A 15,763-nucleotide genomic window follows, 5' to 3' on the forward strand; every position below is an offset into this window, starting at 1 on the left:
AGAAAAGCGACCTGATGCTGAGGGCGGGGGGCCGGGCCCCAGCCGCTGGGGGTGGCTCACGGGCTCATTTCTTGGCTTTGGCAGAGTTGCGGGGAGGGGTGACGGGGCGTCCGGCGGGGTTCAGCCCGCTGAACTGCCCGTATTTGCCCTTGTTCTTGTCGGCCGGCTTCAAAATCTGGGTGGGGGGGAAAGAAAGGGGTGAGTGGGGGTCTGCACGCTGTGCCCCCTCCTGCCTTAGCTCCCCGCTCCCCTCCTGCCTTGAGGGCAGAGGCTCCCCCCAACTCCACGGGCCCCAGGGGCCTCCTCTGCTCTCCCTCCTGCCCCCTCAGCCCTGCAGGAACCGGGGTCCTCCCGCAGCCCCCCCGCCGCTGGCAGTGCCCCCAGCCCACCTGAAATGAACACATAAGCGTTTCATCCACGCTCATCATGGCGCCCGCGTTGTCAAACTCCCCGCAGTAGTTGGGTGCCGAGAAAAGGGTGACGAGCTGGCGCTTGGCGAAGAACTCGTAGCCGTCCTCCACCACCTGCGCGGGCGTCAGAGCCGGCGCTGAGCCGGGCACCCCTGGGGCGAATACCCCGAAGGGTCCAGCCCACACAGTCCTGACAAGCCCCCCAACACCCCCAAGGGCAAACATCCCCCTCTGGGGGCAAATACCTCCCCGGGAACCCCACCTGTACAGATCCCGGCAGCCCCAAGAGCAAATACTGCCCTTGAGGGGCAAATACTAGGGGTAGAAACGCCTGCCCCATACCCAATACTCACTGGGGACCCAAATCTGCCCCCTCCAGGGGTGCACCCGCCCGCCCCCAGCAGTTGGGTGCCCGGGGGTACCTGATGCGCCCGGCAGATGAGGTCCAGGTCGTGCTTGTGCAGGAACTTGGCCACCACCTCCGCCCCGAAGGTGAAGGAGACGCCGCGGTCGTTCTCTCCCCAGCCCTGCACGTCCTTGTCGGGGTCGGACCAGAGCAGGTCGCAGAGCAGGCCCTGATCCGGCACGTCCGTGGGGCGCATGATCCGCCGGATCTGCTCCATCGACTGCAGGTCGGGAGACAGCCCTGCGGGGAGAGGGGGCCACGTCAGGCCCTGCTTCTTCAGCAACAGGTCCCCCCGGGGCACCCCCGAGGCACAGAGCTCCCCCCCACCACCTCCAGCCCCCTGTCGCTGCTCCCCGAAACCCCCGGGCAGGGCCGTGCCCACCTCCGTGGCAGCAGAAGATCTTTTCATCCACGATAGCGGCGATGGGCAAACAGTTGAAGCAATCGGTGAACGTCTTCCAGAGCTTGATGTTGTACCGCCGTTTGCCTGCAAAGCAGCGGGTGTGGGTGCCCAGCACTGCCCCTCAGGGATATGGGGGTGCGTGGGGCTCCCCACGAGCCCCCATGTGGGCTCGTGCCCCCCGGGTAATGCACACAGAGCTGCCCACAGGCCCACCGGCCCTGGCAGAGCTCCAGCTGCACGGGGGCAACGCCGTGGGGTGGCACTGCGTCACACAGGGGTTGTCCTTGGGGTGCACGCTCGTAGAAGCGGTTGGCAGGGGGGGCACAGGGGTACGGGGCGGGCGTGGGACGCTCAATGTGGATGGTGCTGGGAGCACTGGGGTGGTACAGGTTGGTTGTGGGTATGAGGGTGGCACAGGGGTGGCAGGAGGACTCCCCCTGGTCACAGCAGCTATAGATAGCGTTGGCGCAGGACAGCACAGGGACGACAGCGGGTAAGGGGTGCGTGGGGATGGCAGAGGGGTCACGGGGGGACGCGGCCGCAGCACTCACACTCGTCGTAGAAGCCATAGATGCGGTTGATGCTGGCGCACTCGTGGTTGCCGCGCAGCAGGAAGAAGTTCTCGGGGTACTTGATCTTGTAAGCGAGCAGCAGGCAGATGGTCTCCAGCGACTGCTTGCCCCGGTCCACGTAGTCGCCCAGGAACAGGTAGTTGCTCTCGGGGGGGAAGCCCCCGTACTCGAAGAGCCGCAGCAGGTCGTAGTACTGCCCGTGGATGTCACCTGCGAGGGGGACAGGGTGTGCGTGGGACCCCAGCTCCCCGCAGCCCCCCACGCCACCCCACAGCGGGTCCCGGTGCTGCCCATCCACGTCCCTGGGGAAGCACAGGGCCGCGCTGGGACCCCTGCGCCCATCCCAGGGGCTCGCCCAGCCCGTGCCCGGCACCCAGCCAGCCCTCACCGCAGATCTTGAGGGGTGCCTCCAGCTCCAGCAGGATGGGCTGGCTGAGGAAGATCTCCCGCGACTTGAGGCACAGGCCACGGATCTCGTTCTCCGTCAGCTGCACGTTCTTCCCCGGCCGCGACCCTTGGACTGGTCCCACCAGAGAGACGGGCGTCAGGGACCCCGCCAGCACCCCACATGCACCCCACGCGCTGGCGCTGAGGGACAGGCGTCGGGGCCGTGGCACACCCCGTGCCCACAGACTGACAGGAGTGAGGGGCGCGAGGGATTCGGGTGTCCCCCCCGCACGCAGAGAGGGTCCTGGCCTGCCCCAGGATGGGTGGGCATGGATCACCCCCTGCCCCAGGGCACCCCTCTCCTGCCAGAGCTGGGGGTTGTGGCTGGGCCCCCCAACCTCCCTGGGCCTGCAAACCCAGACCCACCCCTCGCCCCGCTGCCTGCCAACCTGGCACCCCCCTGCCCCAACACACCCCTCACCCCACATCCCCTAACGCAGCCCCCCCCGGCCTATCCCAAATCCAGCAGCCCCCAACTCCCATGAGCCCCCCAAAACCCAACAGCCCCCCCTCAAATTCCCTGCTGACTCCCAAGCCTCCCACCCCAATATCCAGGCCCCATCCCCTGCACAGCCCCCTAATATCCACCCCCCAACAGCCAGGTCCCCACCTCTACCTGTCCCCCCCCCCCAGCTCTGCCCCCCATATTCTCCAGGACCCCCCACCCGGGGTTCAGGCACTGCCCCGGCCTGACGGTGGGGGGGGCCGGAGGCTGTTAGGGGGGGACTGAGGCCGTTGGGGGGTGGGTAGAAGTTGCTGGAGGGGGGTCCCGGGGCCACTGGGAGGGAGGCTGAACGCCGTTAAGGGGGGCGCGGGGTCGGTAGGGGGGGGCTGGAGGCCGTTAAGGGGGGCCCGGGGCCGGTGGGTGGGGGGGCTGGAGGCCGTTAAGGGGGGGCCCGGGGCCGGGGGGGCTGGAGGCCGTGAAGGGGGGCCCAGGGCTGGGGGGGGCGGGGCTGGAGGCCGTTAAGGAGGGCCCGGGGCCGGGGGGCCCGAAGCCGGGGGTGGGGGCTGGAGGCCGTTAATGAGGGCCCGGGTACGGGGAGGGGGGGGTCCCCAGGCCGTTGCGGGAGGGGTCCGGGGCTGTTAGGGGTCCCGGGGCCGGCGGGTGCCGGCGGTGGCGGGGCCGCTCACCCTCCAGGAGGCGGCTGATGATGGAGTCGAGGTTGAGCTTCTCGGTGTCCGCCATGGCCGCCGGACGCTCCCGCCCCGCCCCGCCCCGCCCCGCCCCGCCCCGCCCACTCACGCCGCGTGCTCAGCGGGAGCGGCCGGCGGGGAGGGAGCGGCGGGGAGGGGCTGGACGGCGTGGCGCCCCCTGCCGGCCCGGAGGAATCAGCGCGGCAGGGGGGGTCCCGGGGACACCCCGGGGGGACGGGGGACACCCTCCGCCTGCGCGCCCCAACCCTGCGATCGGGGGCACAGGGACACCCCATCCCCGGCGTGGGGGCACTGTAGGCACGCCCGTCGGCTGCACAGAGCCATGGGGACACCCGTGGCACGGGGACACCCGTGGGACGGGGACAGCCCGGGCAGGGGGACACGGGGGACCCCGGGTACCCGCATCCCGGTCACGGGGCACCGGGACAGCCTGGGGACAGGGTCGGGGGGGCCAGGAGGGACCGGGGCAGACGGGGTCCACGGGACTGAGCTGTGACGGGACATGGGGTGAGGGGGACACGGGGGGACACAGGGGGACACGGTGCCTGGCAGAGCCCAGGGGTTGCTCGGGGCCCCGGTGCCCCCCCGCGGCGTGTCCCCGCTCCGGGACCGTGGGGCCACCCTTGTGAGCAGCACCGGGGCGGTTGCTGGGAGGCTGTTGCCACGCCGGTGTCCCCGGGGGCACCCCAAAGCCTGGGCTCCCGTGGGCACCCTGGGCACGGCTGCGGGGGGGCTCTGGGGCCGAGGGGGGGGGTGGCATGGGAGGGGCCGAGCCCCGTTTGGGCCCCGGCTCGTGGGGGGTGGCAGCGCCAGGCCTGGGAGGGAGGGAAAGGGTGCAGGCATCATGCCCGCCCCCCCGCCTGCCCCCCTGCCTGCACCCCGCCCGCACACTGCCTGCCCCCCTGCCTGCCCCGCTGCCTGCACCCCGCCCGCACCCCGCCTGCCCCCCTGCCTGCACCCCGCCTGCAACCCCGCCTGCCCCCCGCCTGCCCCCCTGCCTGCACCCCGCCCGCACACTGCCTGCCCCCCTGCCTGCACCCCACCCGCACCCCGCCCGCACACTGCCTGCCCCCCTGCCTGCACCCCACCCGCACCCCGCCTGCCCCCTGCCTGCACCCCGTCTGCAACCCCGCCTGCACCCTGCCTGCACCCTGCCTGCACCCCTGCCTGCACCCCCGCCTGCCCCCCTGCCTGCACCCTGCCCGCACCCTGCCTGCCCCCTGCCTGCACCCCTGCCTGCACCCTGCCTGCACCCCTGCCTGTGGCAGTCATTAATCAGTCCCCAAGGTGGGGCCCAGGTAAACAGGCAGCGGGGACAGATCGCAGGTGGCACCGGCACCGCCACTACCCATGCTGTGCCGTGCCACGCTGTGCCGTGCTGTGCCATGCCAGACGTGCTGTGCTGTGCCATGCTGTGCCGTGCCATGCTGTGCCATGCTTAATGTGCCAGGCCATGCCACACCATGCGTGCCACACTGCACTGTGCCATGCTGTGCTGCACATGCCATGCATGCCATGTGCTGTGCCGAGCCGTGCCATGCCGTGCCACGCCATTCCCCACATCCTGCGTGCCATGCCGTGCCGTGCCATTCCCCACATGCTATGCCATGCCATGCCACGCGTTCCCTGTGTGCCATGCCGTGCTGTGCCATTCCCCATGTGCTGTGTCGTGCCGTGCCATGCCATGCCGTGCCATGCCGTGCCATTCCCCATGTGCCATGCTGTGCCATGCCCTGCCATTCCCTGTGTGCCGTGCCAGTGGTGCCATTCCCCATCTGCCATGCTGTGCCAGGCCAAGCGGTGCCATTCCCCGTGTCCCATGCCATGCCGTGCCATGCCATGCCGTGCGGTCGGGAATAGCTCCCGGGGTGGTGCAGCCGCCTGGCCCCAGCCCTGACATTTCTGCTCCGCGGTGTCAGTTTTACAGCCGGCCCTGGGTGACCCCGCCGGGCTGGCCCCGTCCCCTGGCCCCTGGCCCTGTCCCCTGTCCCCGTCCCCTCTCCCCTGGCCCCCGTCCCCTGCCCCCTGTCCCCGTTCCCTGCCCCCGTCCCCTCTCCCCTATCCCCTGCCCCCGTCCCCTCTCCCCTGTCCCCTGTCCCTGCCCCCGTCCCCTCTCCCTTGTCCCCCTCCCCTGTTCCCTGCCCCCTGTCCCCGTCCCCTGCCCCTCGCGGTGCCACCCCGGCCCCGCCGCTCCCAGCCCCCGGTTCCCGCTGCCCCCTTGTCCCGGCACCCCGGTACCCCTACCCCGAGGCTCCGCACCCTGCGGCACCCCCCGCCCCGGCCCCCCCCCGGGTCCCCCCCGGCCCCGCCCCGACCCTCCCCGGGGCCGCCCCGCCCGGGCAGGAGGCGCCGCCGCTACCGCGGGGACCGGAGCGGGCACAGCAGCCCCGGACAGACCGACCGCCACCGCCACCGCCACCGCCACCGCCACCGCCACCACCACTGCCACCGCCACCGCCACTGCCACCGCCACCGCCACTGCCACTGCCACCGCCACTGCCACCGCCACCGCCACCGCCACTGCCACTGCCACCGCCACTGCCACCGCCGGTGGGTGCTGGCGCGAGTGGGAGTGTGGGGTCCAGGGGTGTGCGTGGGGGTGGGTGCTTTTTTGGGGGGTGGGTGGGTGCGTGTGCACGCACCGGGGGGTGCGGGTGCTGGAGGGGGGTGCAGGAGCAGCGGGATCCGGGTCGGGGGGGAGTGCACGCGTGTGGGTGTGCACCGGGGCTGTGTGCGTGTGTGCACGCGTGTGCGTGTGTGCATGTCTGCATGTCTGGGTGCATGTGTGTGCATATGCATGTCTGCGTGTGTGCATGTGCGTGTGTGTCTGTGTGCATGCATGTGTGTATGTGTCTGTGTGCATGTGTACATGCATGTGTGGGCATGTGCATGTGTGCATGTGTGTGTGCATGCATGTGTGCATGCATGCATGTGTGCATGTGTGTGCATGTGTGCATGCATGTGTGTGTGCATATCTGTGTGTGCATGTGTGCATGCATGTGTGTATGTGTGCATGTTTGTCTGTGTGCATGTGTACATATGCGTGCATGCATGTCTGTGTGTGCATGTGCATGTCCGCATGTCTGCATGTGTATGCATGCATGTCCACGTGCATGTGTGCACGCATGTCTGTGTGCATGTTTGTGTGCACATGTGCATGCGTTTGTGTGTGCATGTGCACGTGTGCACATGCGTGCGTGCACGGGACAGTGCGACAGTGCAGGTGTGCCGGGGTGGCTGTGCAGGCGGCGGCTGTGGGGCGGCTGTGCCAGGTGTAGCTGGGTGGCAGGGTGTGGGTGGCAGGGTGTGGGTGGCAGGGTGTGCAGGGCTCTGCGGCGTGGTGGCCGCGCTGGTGGCTCTGTGCCTGCCGGTGACGGTGACAGTGACGCCATGGGCAGCTGGAGCTAAGCCAGGGGACGTGCGGCCTGGCAGCTCTGCCATGCTGGGGAGAGGGGCACGGGGGGGCCGTGCCCGGCCAGCTCGGGGACAGGGACAGGGGGACGGGGACACCCTGGGCACACTGAGCCACCGCCCCAGGTCCCGCTGCGGCAGCATGTCCCCACGGCCTCCCTACCGTCCCTTGCTGTCTCTGGGGACGGGGACAAGGCCGGGGACGGGGACAAGGCCAGGGACAGGGGTGCAAGCCCGGCTAAGGGCGATGGTGCCAGCGCTTGGCGCGAGGTGCCCGTGCCCCCCCCGGCCGCGCAGGGGACAATGGGGCTCTGTGCCGCCCGCCGTGCCCGCCGCCTAATCCGGGGCACGGGGCTGGGGGCCGGGCACCCCGGGGTGGCACGGGGCGGGGGTTTAAAGGCCAGAGCTGACCGGTGTCCCCTGTGCCAGGCGTCCCTGAGCCCTTGTCCCCTGCGTGCTCTCAGGCCACGGCTCCCACCCCAAGGTACCAGGGGCAGGCGCGGGGGACACAGCTGTCCCAGCTTGGGGACTGCAGGGCCATCTGGGGCTGGGGACGGAGGGGACCCAGGGAGGTCCCCAGGCTGGGCAGGGGGCACAGACCTGCAGGGACCCCTGTGGCTGCCCCATATCTGGGTCCTGGGGGGGCCTCATGCTGGCGGGCGCTCAGCGGCGGGCGGGGGACCGAGCCATGTGTCCCTGTCACCAGATCCCAGTCACCCCATGGGGACACCATCCCCATGGCCCCTGGGATCCCAGCCCCCCGCGGAGCTCTAGGACCTGGGCTGGGGGAGCCTGGGTGGGTGGCTGCAAGCGGGCATCGTGCCTCAGTTTCCCTCCGTGCTCAGGTCTGCCAGGCACCCTGCTGGGAGCTGGGGCACCCCTCCGCGGGGTGGATGGGGCACCTTGGCACCTCGCGGCAGGGGTTGCCCCCGGCTGTGCTGAGCTGGCGTGGGATTATGCTAATCCCTGCTCGGGCTCAGCTGGAGCTGCCAGGGTCACCGGGGCTGGCACCAAGGGGACAAACTGGGGTCACCGAGGGGTGCCCCAGGAAGGGTGCCTGGCCCTTGTGGGTGCTGCAGGAGGGGTGCCCTGGGCACTGCAGGGCTCCCTGGTGCTGGGTGAGGGTGGCCGGGGGGTGGCGGGTCCCCGAGGAGCCCCGCTGACTCTGCCCGTCCGTCTCTTGCAGCCCCTCGGTCACCAGGATGGTGAGTGGCCCAGGGTGGGGGGGTCTGCGCGGATGGGGGTGCCCCATCCTGGTGGGGCACGGCACCGGTGAGCCCTGGCAGTGCCGGGCACTGCCACAGGGAAGCGGGCGGCGTGGCGCGCTGTGCCCACCCGCCGCGTGACCCCACGGGGACAAGGGGACGCTTTGTCCAGGAGCTGGTGGCCCTGGCAGCTGGCACTGCCCCGCTGTCCCCGAGGCGGCGGCTCTACACCCAGCACCCCCACCCCCCCAGCACCCTGAGCCCCCACCCACGTGTGGGCAGCAGCACCCTGTGCCCCTCTGCCCTGTGCCAGCCCTGTACTCCCATGGCTGCCCCATGTCCCCCATGCCAGCCCCTTAGCCCCATGCCAGCCCCTTAGTCCCATACCAGCCCATTAGCCCATGCCAGCCCCATGCCAGCCCCATGCCAGCCCCTTGCCAGCCCCTTGCCAGTCCCTTAGCCCCATGCCAACCCCATGCCAGCCCCATGCCAGCCCCTTGCCAGTCCCTTAGCCCCACGCCAGCCCCTTGCGAGCCCCTTGCCAGTCCCTTAGCCCCATGCCAACCCCATGCCAGCCCCACGCCAGCCCCTTGCCAGCACCTTGCCAGTCCCTTAGCCCCACGCCAGCCCCTTGCGAGCCCCTTGCCAGTCCCTTAGCCCCATGCCAATCCCATGCCAGCCCCATGCCAGCCCCTTAGCCCCATGCCAGCCCCATGCTAGCCCCTTGCCAGCCCCTTAGCCCATGCCAGCCCCATGCCAGCCCCACCTCTGCTCCCCGCAGCTCTCGGTGGAGCAGACGAGCGCAGAGCAGGCGCGGAGCCCGAAGGAGCAGGAGTGGGCAGGGCCGGAGGCGCTGTGCCCGGGCTGGCTGGAGGACGAGGCCCCTGATGGCGAGGTGCCCGAGGACAGCGGGGACCCCGACTGTGCCACCCACGCCTACGAGCTGCTCCAGAGTGCCCTGCGCCAGGAGGGGCTGCCCCACACGTTGGACCGTTCCGCAGAGCCCCGCACGGGTGGGGGGCACGGGGGGGGGCACGGGGGAGGCTGGCACAGGGGGCATGGGGCTCGGGGGGCTGGGAGCTGGGGGTGGCAGGGACAAGGGTGGTGCTGGGGTCACGGTGCCAGGCTGGGGACAGGGGCGTGGCAGGGACAAGGGTGGTGCTGGGGGCACGGTGCCAGGCTGGGGACAGGGGCGTGGCAGGGACAAGGGTGGTGCTCGGGGCACGGTGCCAGGCTGGGGACACGGGGGTGGCAGAGACAAGGGTGGTGCTGGGGGCTCGGTGCCAGGCTGGGGACACGGGGGTGGCAGGGACAAGGGTGGTGCTGGGGGCACGGTGCCAGGCTGGGGACATGGGGGTGGCAGAGACAAGGGTGGTGCTGGGGGCACGGTGCCAGGCTGGGGACACGGGGGTGGCAGGGGGGCTCACAGCCAGGCTGGGGTGCCAGGAACAGGGTGGCAACGCGGTCCCCAGCCTGGGGCTGTTAACCCTTGCCTTGCTGGCAGGATTTGGCCCACTGGACATGACCGTCTGCATCCTGGGCTCCCCCACCGCCTTCCTGCCCGTCCTGCTGGAGGGTGGCACCCGCTGCCCAGGTGGGTACGGCCCCCTTGTCCCCACCCCATACGAGACACCCGTGAACCCACAGCGGGTGCTCCCCACATCCCACCTGGCTGCTCCAACCCCAGGCCAAGGCGTTCCCCACCCCCTCCTGTGCCTGCATGACCGGGACTGGGAGGGAAACTGAGGCAGGGGATGAGGGTGGCACCAGCCCCCCGCCGTGCCCCACATCTCCAGCCCCATTAACTCCAGTACACACCAGTGCCAGCAGCAAATGCCACCCCGGGGTGCCAGGGCAGCCACAGCATCACTCCCCCTGTGCTCCCTCCCTGGGTAGGTGCCCCCTTTGCCCACCCCAGGGGGGTCTCAGGGCAGGGAGCCGGGGACAGGCACTGCCCGCACCCCTGCCCGCCCGCAGGTGCCATGGTGCTGTGCCTGTCACCCGCCTGGGCCAGCCGGGTGCCCTCGGAGACATCCCCGGGTGCCTGGTCCCTGCTGCTCTCCCGGGGGGTCTCCTTCGAGACGGGGGGCCACAGCACCCTGGAGACCTTCGTGCCCCCCCGCCGGGCCAACTACGTGATGGGCACCTTCACGGCGGGGGGCCCCGAGGGCGGCTGGGTGGGCGAGCTGGCCCGCGACCTCGACTGCCCCACGGGGGGCTCGGTCCCGCTCGCCCGCCGGCTCGAGGACCCGCTGGTCACCCGCTGGGTGCTGGCGGCCCGCGCCGGCCTGCCCGTGCCCCCCACCCTGGCCTTCGTCCTGGGGTCGGGGGGGGACCTGCCCGCGGACCCGGTGGCCCCTGGGGTGAGACTGGTGCGGCTGGAGGACCCCCAGGGCCAGGAGAGCCTGGTGCAGGAGGAGGTGGGTGCCTTCCTGGGCGGCACCGCCATGGAGCCCTACAGCCAGGTGGGTACCGGGGCACGGCGGGGCATGGGGGGGCACCCACGGGGTGGGCAGGGATACGTGGGGCACGGCTGGGGTGTAGGGGTCAGGGTCACCCATGGGCACGGTAGGGTGTGCGAGGGCACCCATGGGGCACGGCGAGATGTGCAGGGGCACCCATGGGGCACAGCAGGGGCATAAGGGTGGGGGGCACCCGTGCGGCACAGCGGGGCATTCAGGGGCACCTGTGGGTCACACACCAGTGGGGTGTCACCAGTGACACGCGGTGATAACTGTACCCAGGCTGGGGGGTGGCTGTTGGGGTGGTGGTGGCACCAGGTGGCACGGGGTGGCACGGTGGTGCATGCAGGTGGTGGGGTGGCACGGGGTGACACAGGGTGGCATGTGGTGGCACGGTGGCATGTGTAGGTTGTGGCCATGGTGTGGGGTGACACCGGGGTGTACGCAGGTGATGGTGCGGCCGGCGGGGTGGCGGTGGCGCGGGACGGGCACCCGCAGCACCCACGGGAAGGAGGAGGGGGCGGCGGTGGCGCAGGCGGTGGGTGCCCGGCTCCGCGGGCTGCGGGAGGAGGAGAGCGTCCTGCTGGAGGCCCTGGTGCCCACCGCCCGCCTGCCCGTGCCCCCCCCACGTAAGGCCCCCGCCCTTGGGTGCCCACCACCCTGGGATGGGAGGGAAGGGCCCCCCGGGCTCCCCGTGGCTGTGCCGGCCACGTGTCCCTTCCCTGGAGTGGGTGGGTGGGTGGCCATCGGGGCAACCAAACTCCTGGCTCCTGGGGTAGGGCATGAAGGTGGCCACCCTGGACCCCCGTGGTCCCCTGGGGTGGGGGACAAGGTCACCCTGGACCCCCACAGTCCCCTGGGGTGGTGGTGGGGGAAAGGTGGCCACCCTGGTCCCCTGTGGTCCCCTGGTGTGTGTGTGGGAGGGGAAGGTGGCCACCCTGGTCCCCTGTGGTCCCCTGAGGTAGGGGTGGGAGGAAGGTGGCCACTCTGGACCCCCGTGGTCCCCTGGGGCAGAGCAGGGTGGTGGGGTGACCACCTTCGACTCCCTACAGTCCCGTGGGGCTGGGGGTGACAGTGGCCATGCTGAGCCCTGCAGTCCCTGGGCTTGGGGTTGGCCGGGGCCACCGCGGTGTCACGCGGGGTCCCAGAAGCCCACGGGGAGGGGGGGGTCGGGCAGGGACCCCCGTCCCCGGGTGGCGGCCGCGCCTGCCCTGTCCCTCGCCCCCCAGGCAGCCCAGCCCCGCGGCTGCCCATGGCCCTGCGCATCTGCACCCTCGTCTGCAGGTCCTGGGGGGACCGGCCCCAGCTCTGCCAGGTACGGCCCCGCCCGCCCCAGGCTCCTCCCCTTTGGGTGGGTGGGGTGTGGTGGGCGTGGCCGTGGGCATCCCCCACCCGTGGGTGGGGTGCGGCCATCCCGCCAGGCTATGGGGTGGTGGCACGTGTCCCCAGACCCTGGTGGCCCTGCGTATCCCCAGACCATGGTGGCCATCCATGTCCTCATGCCCGGTGGCCCTGCGTGTCCCCAGACCCTGGTGGTAGCCCATGTCCCCAGGCTATGGCATGGCACCCATGTCCCCACGCCCTGGATTAGTCTCTGTCCCCATGGCCTGGGTGGCACCCTGTGTCCCTGTGCTGTGGGTTAGTGCGTGTCCCCAGGGGAGTGGTTGGTTGTGTCCCCATGCCCTGGTGGCAGCCCATGTCCCCAGGCTACGATGGCCGTCCATGTCCCCATGCCCTGGGTTAGTGCGTGTCCCCATGCCCTGGTGGCAGCCCAAGACCCCAGGCAATGGAGCGGCAGCCGGTGTGCCCATGCCCTGGGTCACCGTGTCCCCAGTCTACAGGGTGGCAGCCCATGTCCCCCTGCCTCGGGTCAGTGCGTCTCCCCATGTCCCCATGCCCTGGTGGCAGCCAGGTGGCAGTGGGGTGACAGCCGGTGTCCCCATGCCCGTGTCGGCGTGTCCCCGCAGGTGGCGTGCGGCGTGGGGCGCGCAGAAGCCCCGGTGCGGCACGGGGCGGCGCTGCCCCAGGGCCTGGACTCCAGCCTGCAGCAGTGGGGGGTGGTGGCCCCCGGCCAGCGGCAGGCCCTGGCCACGCGGCTGCGGGGGGCCGCCGAGGCCGCCATGGCCGCCCTCCTGGCCGCCGAGGCCGAGCTGAGCCCCCAGCAGCGTGGCGGCGCCCGCGCCCGCACCGACCTCCTGGGTGAGCGCGGGGTTGCGGGGTGGGGGGCAGCCCCGGTCCCTGGGGGCCACCCTGGGGCAGTGTCCCTGCCCCTGCGGTGCTGAGCGCGGTGTCCCCGTCCCCAGGCGTGGACTTCTTGCTGGCGTGCGTGGATGACGCCCTGGAGCTGGTGGCCCTGTCCACCAACAGCCAGCGGTGCCTGGAGACCTGCCTGCTGGCCGAGGCCATGGGGCGCGCCGTGGGGGAGCCCCCCGGTGACCTGCCCCGGCTGCTGGCCGAGGCCCTGCTGCACCGGGCACAGTGTCACCTGGTCGAGGGCAAGGACATCCTGCTCATCGGGGCCGGTGGCGTCAGCAAAAGCTTCGTCTGGGATGCGGCCCGCGACTACGGCCTGAGGGTGAGGAGGCTGGGGTGCTGGCTGGTGGGCATTGCCATCAGTAGGTTTCAGAGTGAACACTAGGCGCTACCCCCCCCAGAGCGGTTGTGCTGTAGCAGTGCCCACGCCTCGGGCGGTGCCTCCACCCAGCTCACTGTCCCAGTCGGTGGGAAGGGTGGCACAGCTGTGGTGCCAGGGGTGGGCACCCCATGTCCTGTTGTCCCCCCCTGCCCGCCGGGGTGACACCTCTCTGGGGACGCAGATCCACCTGGTGGAGTCGGACCCGGAGCACTTTGCGGCAGGGCTGGTGCAGACCTTCCTGCCCTACGACAGCCGGGAACACCGGCGGGACGAGGAGCACGCGGAGCGGGTGACTGAGCTGGTACGCGCCCAGGGGCTGCGGCCCCACGCCTGCCTCTCCTACTGGGACGACTGCGTGGTACTGGCGGCACTGGTGTGCCAGCACTTGGGGTTACGTGGCAGCCCACCCGCCGCCATCCGCGTGGCCAAGCAGAAAAGCCGGACCCACCAGCACCTGCAGCGGTGCCGCCGGGGCCGCCCGCCGCCCGCCGCCTTCGCCGTGCCCTGCCGCCGGCTGCTGAGCCACGGGGACGTGGAACGGGCGGCCGGCGCCGTGCCCTTCCCCGCCGTCGCCAAACTGGAGTTCGGAGCGGGCGGCGTGGGCGTGCGGTTGGTGGAAAGCACCGGGCAGTGCCACGCTCACGCCGCCCGGCTCTGGCGTGACCTGCGGGATGACGACGATCACCCGGGCATCGGGCTGGGCTGGGGCAACGCCATGCTGCTGATGGAGTACGTGCCGGGTACCGAGCACGACGTCGACTTGGTGGTCTTCGAGGGGCGGCTGCTGGGTGCTTGGGTGTCCGACAACGGCCCCACGCGCCTGCCCGCCTTCCTGGAGACCGCTGCCTGCCTGCCCTCCTGCCTGCCCGCCGACCGGCAGGCGCAACTGGTGCGGGCAGCCCTGCAGTGCTGCCTGGCCTGCGGGCTGCGGGACGGCGTCTTCAACGTGGAGCTGAAACTGGGACCCGGTGGTCCCCGGCTACTGGAGATCAACCCCCGCATGGGGGGTTTCTACCTACGGGACTGGATCCGGGAGGTCTACGGTCCCGATCTGCTGCTGGCGGCCGTGCTGGTGGCGTTGGGGCTGGCACCGGTGCTGCCCGCTCGCCCCGCGCCCCGCGCCCACCTAGCCGGCGTTATGTGCCTGGGCTCGGAGCACGGGCCGACCCTGGGGGGCGGCGGGGGGCTGGCGACCCTGCGGGCGCTGGAGAACCGCGGCCTCGTCCGCCTCAATCGCCTCTTCGAGGAGACGGCGGGGGCCGGCGAGTACGAGGAGCCCTGCCTGAGCGTGGCCTGCGGCGCGGCGACGCGGGCAGAGGCCTGCCTGCGCCTGCTGGGGCTGTGCCAGGCGCTGGGCATCGACTCGCCCCGCTACCCCGTCGAGCATTTCTTATCTCATTTCAAATAGCCCCGGGCAAGCAGCGGGGCCGGCGGGGGCGCGGGGGGCACGGGCGCTGACCCGCTACCCTGGCACCCCCTTCTGCGGCCCCGCCGCCCTGGTCCCGGCGCCCTGGCATCCTCCCTGGCACCCCCGTCCCCTGTCTCATAGTCCCACCATCCCATCCCTTGGCATCCTCCCCCTGCCCTGGCACCCCCTTCCCTGGCAACCCCTCTCCTGGCATCCCCCCTGCCCTGGCACCATATCCCCCCTGCCCTAGCACCATATCTCCCTGCCCTGGCAACCCCTCCCCTGGCATCCCCCCTGCACTGGCACCATATCTCCCTGCCCTGGCACCCCATCGCCTGGCATCCCCCCTGCCCTGGCACCCCATCGCCTGGCATACCCTCCCTGCCCTGGCACCACATCTCCCTGCCCTGGCACCCCCTCCTCTGGCATCTCCCCACTGCCCTGGCACCACATCTCCCTGCCCTGGCACCCCCCCCTCTGGCATGCCCCCACTGCTCTGGCACCCCCTCCACTGGCATCCCTCCTGTCCTGGCACCCCATCCCCTGGCATCCCGCACTCCCCTGGCACCCCGTCCCCTGGCATCCCCCCTGCCCTGGCACCATATCTCCCTGCCCTGGCACCCCATCGCCTGGCATCCCCCCACTCCCCTGGCACCCCCTCCTCTGGCATCCCTCCTGTCCTGTCATCCCCTCCCCTGGCATCCCCACTCCCCTGGCACCCCATCCCCTGGCATCCCTCCACTCCCCTGCCACCCCCTCCCCTGGCATCTCCCCTGGCCCTGGCAGCCCCTCCCCTGGCATCCCCCCCATCCTGGCACCCCCTCCCCTGGCATCCCCACTCCCCTGGCACCCCATCCCCTGGCATCCCTCCACTCCCCTGCCACCCCCTCCCCTGGCATCTCCCCTGGCCCTGGCAGCCCCTCCCCTGGCATCCCCCACATCCTGGCACCCCCTCCCCTGGCATCCCCCCTGCCCTGGCACCCCATCCCCTGGCATCCCTCCACTCCCCTGCCACCCCCTCCCCTGGCATCTCCCCTGGCCCTGGCACCCCCTCCCCTGGCATCCCCCCCATCCTGGCACCCCCTCCCCTGGCATCCCCCCTGCCCTGGCACCCCCTCCCCTGGCATCCCCCCTGCCCTGGCACCCCATCCCTTGGCTCCCCCAAGCCCTGCCCCAGCACCCCCAAACCTTGCCCGCGGCATCCCCTGTCCCCGCAGCGGGGGGGTCCAGTGCCCCTCCCGTGCCAGGG

The 15,763-nt window shown here is 71.5% G+C and overlaps 2 protein-coding genes across 6 annotated transcripts; one reads left to right on the forward strand and one right to left on the reverse strand.

Annotated features, from left to right (window-relative positions):
- Positions 1-12: 12 nt before the first annotated feature.
- Positions 13-3,473, reverse strand: PPP1CA (protein phosphatase 1 catalytic subunit alpha). Of its 2 annotated transcripts, XM_075163441.1 has the most exons (7): positions 3,370-3,473; positions 2,180-2,311; positions 1,771-2,001; positions 1,199-1,303; positions 833-1,056; positions 390-524; positions 13-175 (listed from the first exon to the last, which is right to left on the reverse strand). In XM_075163441.1, the coding sequence occupies exons 1-7, from the start codon at positions 3,422-3,424 to the stop codon at positions 65-67; spliced, it is 993 nt and encodes a 330-aa protein (XP_075019542.1). In that variant the 5' UTR covers positions 3,425-3,473; the 3' UTR covers positions 13-64. The 2 variants fall into 2 exon arrangements, with proteins under 2 accessions (XP_075019542.1, XP_075019543.1); XM_075163442.1 differs by lacking the exon at positions 2,180-2,311 and having other exon boundaries at positions 3,370-3,442.
- Positions 3,474-5,759: 2,286 nt separating this feature from the next.
- On the forward strand, positions 5,760-14,750 carry CARNS1 (carnosine synthase 1). Of its 4 annotated transcripts, XM_075163445.1 has the most exons (11): positions 5,760-5,943; positions 7,234-7,288; positions 7,991-8,009; positions 8,791-9,022; positions 9,514-9,603; positions 9,987-10,474; positions 10,920-11,100; positions 11,701-11,786; positions 12,439-12,670; positions 12,775-13,046; positions 13,288-14,750. In XM_075163445.1, exons 3-11 carry the CDS (start codon positions 8,007-8,009, stop codon positions 14,512-14,514), a joined length of 2,811 nt encoding a protein of 936 aa, XP_075019546.1. In that variant the 5' UTR covers positions 5,760-5,943; positions 7,234-7,288; positions 7,991-8,006; the 3' UTR covers positions 14,515-14,750. The 4 variants fall into 4 exon arrangements, with proteins under 4 accessions (XP_075019546.1, XP_075019545.1, XP_075019544.1 ...); XM_075163444.1 differs by lacking the exon at positions 7,234-7,288; XM_075163443.1 differs by lacking the exon at positions 7,234-7,288 and having other exon boundaries at positions 5,760-5,930; positions 7,990-8,009.
- Positions 14,751-15,763: the final 1,013 nt, after the last annotated feature.

The sequence above is a fragment of the Calonectris borealis genome, chromosome 14 (assembly GCF_964195595.1).
Source record: "Calonectris borealis chromosome 14, bCalBor7.hap1.2, whole genome shotgun sequence".
NCBI lineage: Eukaryota > Metazoa > Chordata > Aves > Procellariiformes > Procellariidae > Calonectris > Calonectris borealis.

Excerpts from the sequence above, each read along its gene's own strand:
- PPP1CA (XM_075163441.1), bottom strand. The coding sequence starts at position 3,424 with ATGGCGGACACCGAGAAGCTCAACCTCGACTCCATCATCAGCCGCCTC. Across the intron at positions 2,002-2,179 it reads GGCACCCCTCAAGATCTGCG|GTGACATCCACGGGCAGTAC; the intron begins GTGAGGGCTGGC and ends TCCCCCTCGCAG. Across the intron at positions 525-832 it reads TCATCTGCCGGGCGCATCAG|GTGGTGGAGGACGGCTACGA; the intron begins GTACCCCCGGGC and ends ACGCCCGCGCAG.
- CARNS1 (XM_075163445.1), top strand. Across the intron at positions 10,475-10,919 it reads CCATGGAGCCCTACAGCCAG|GTGATGGTGCGGCCGGCGGG; the intron begins GTGGGTACCGGG and ends GGGTGTACGCAG. Across the intron at positions 11,787-12,438 it reads ACCGGCCCCAGCTCTGCCAG|GTGGCGTGCGGCGTGGGGCG; the intron begins GTACGGCCCCGC and ends GTGTCCCCGCAG.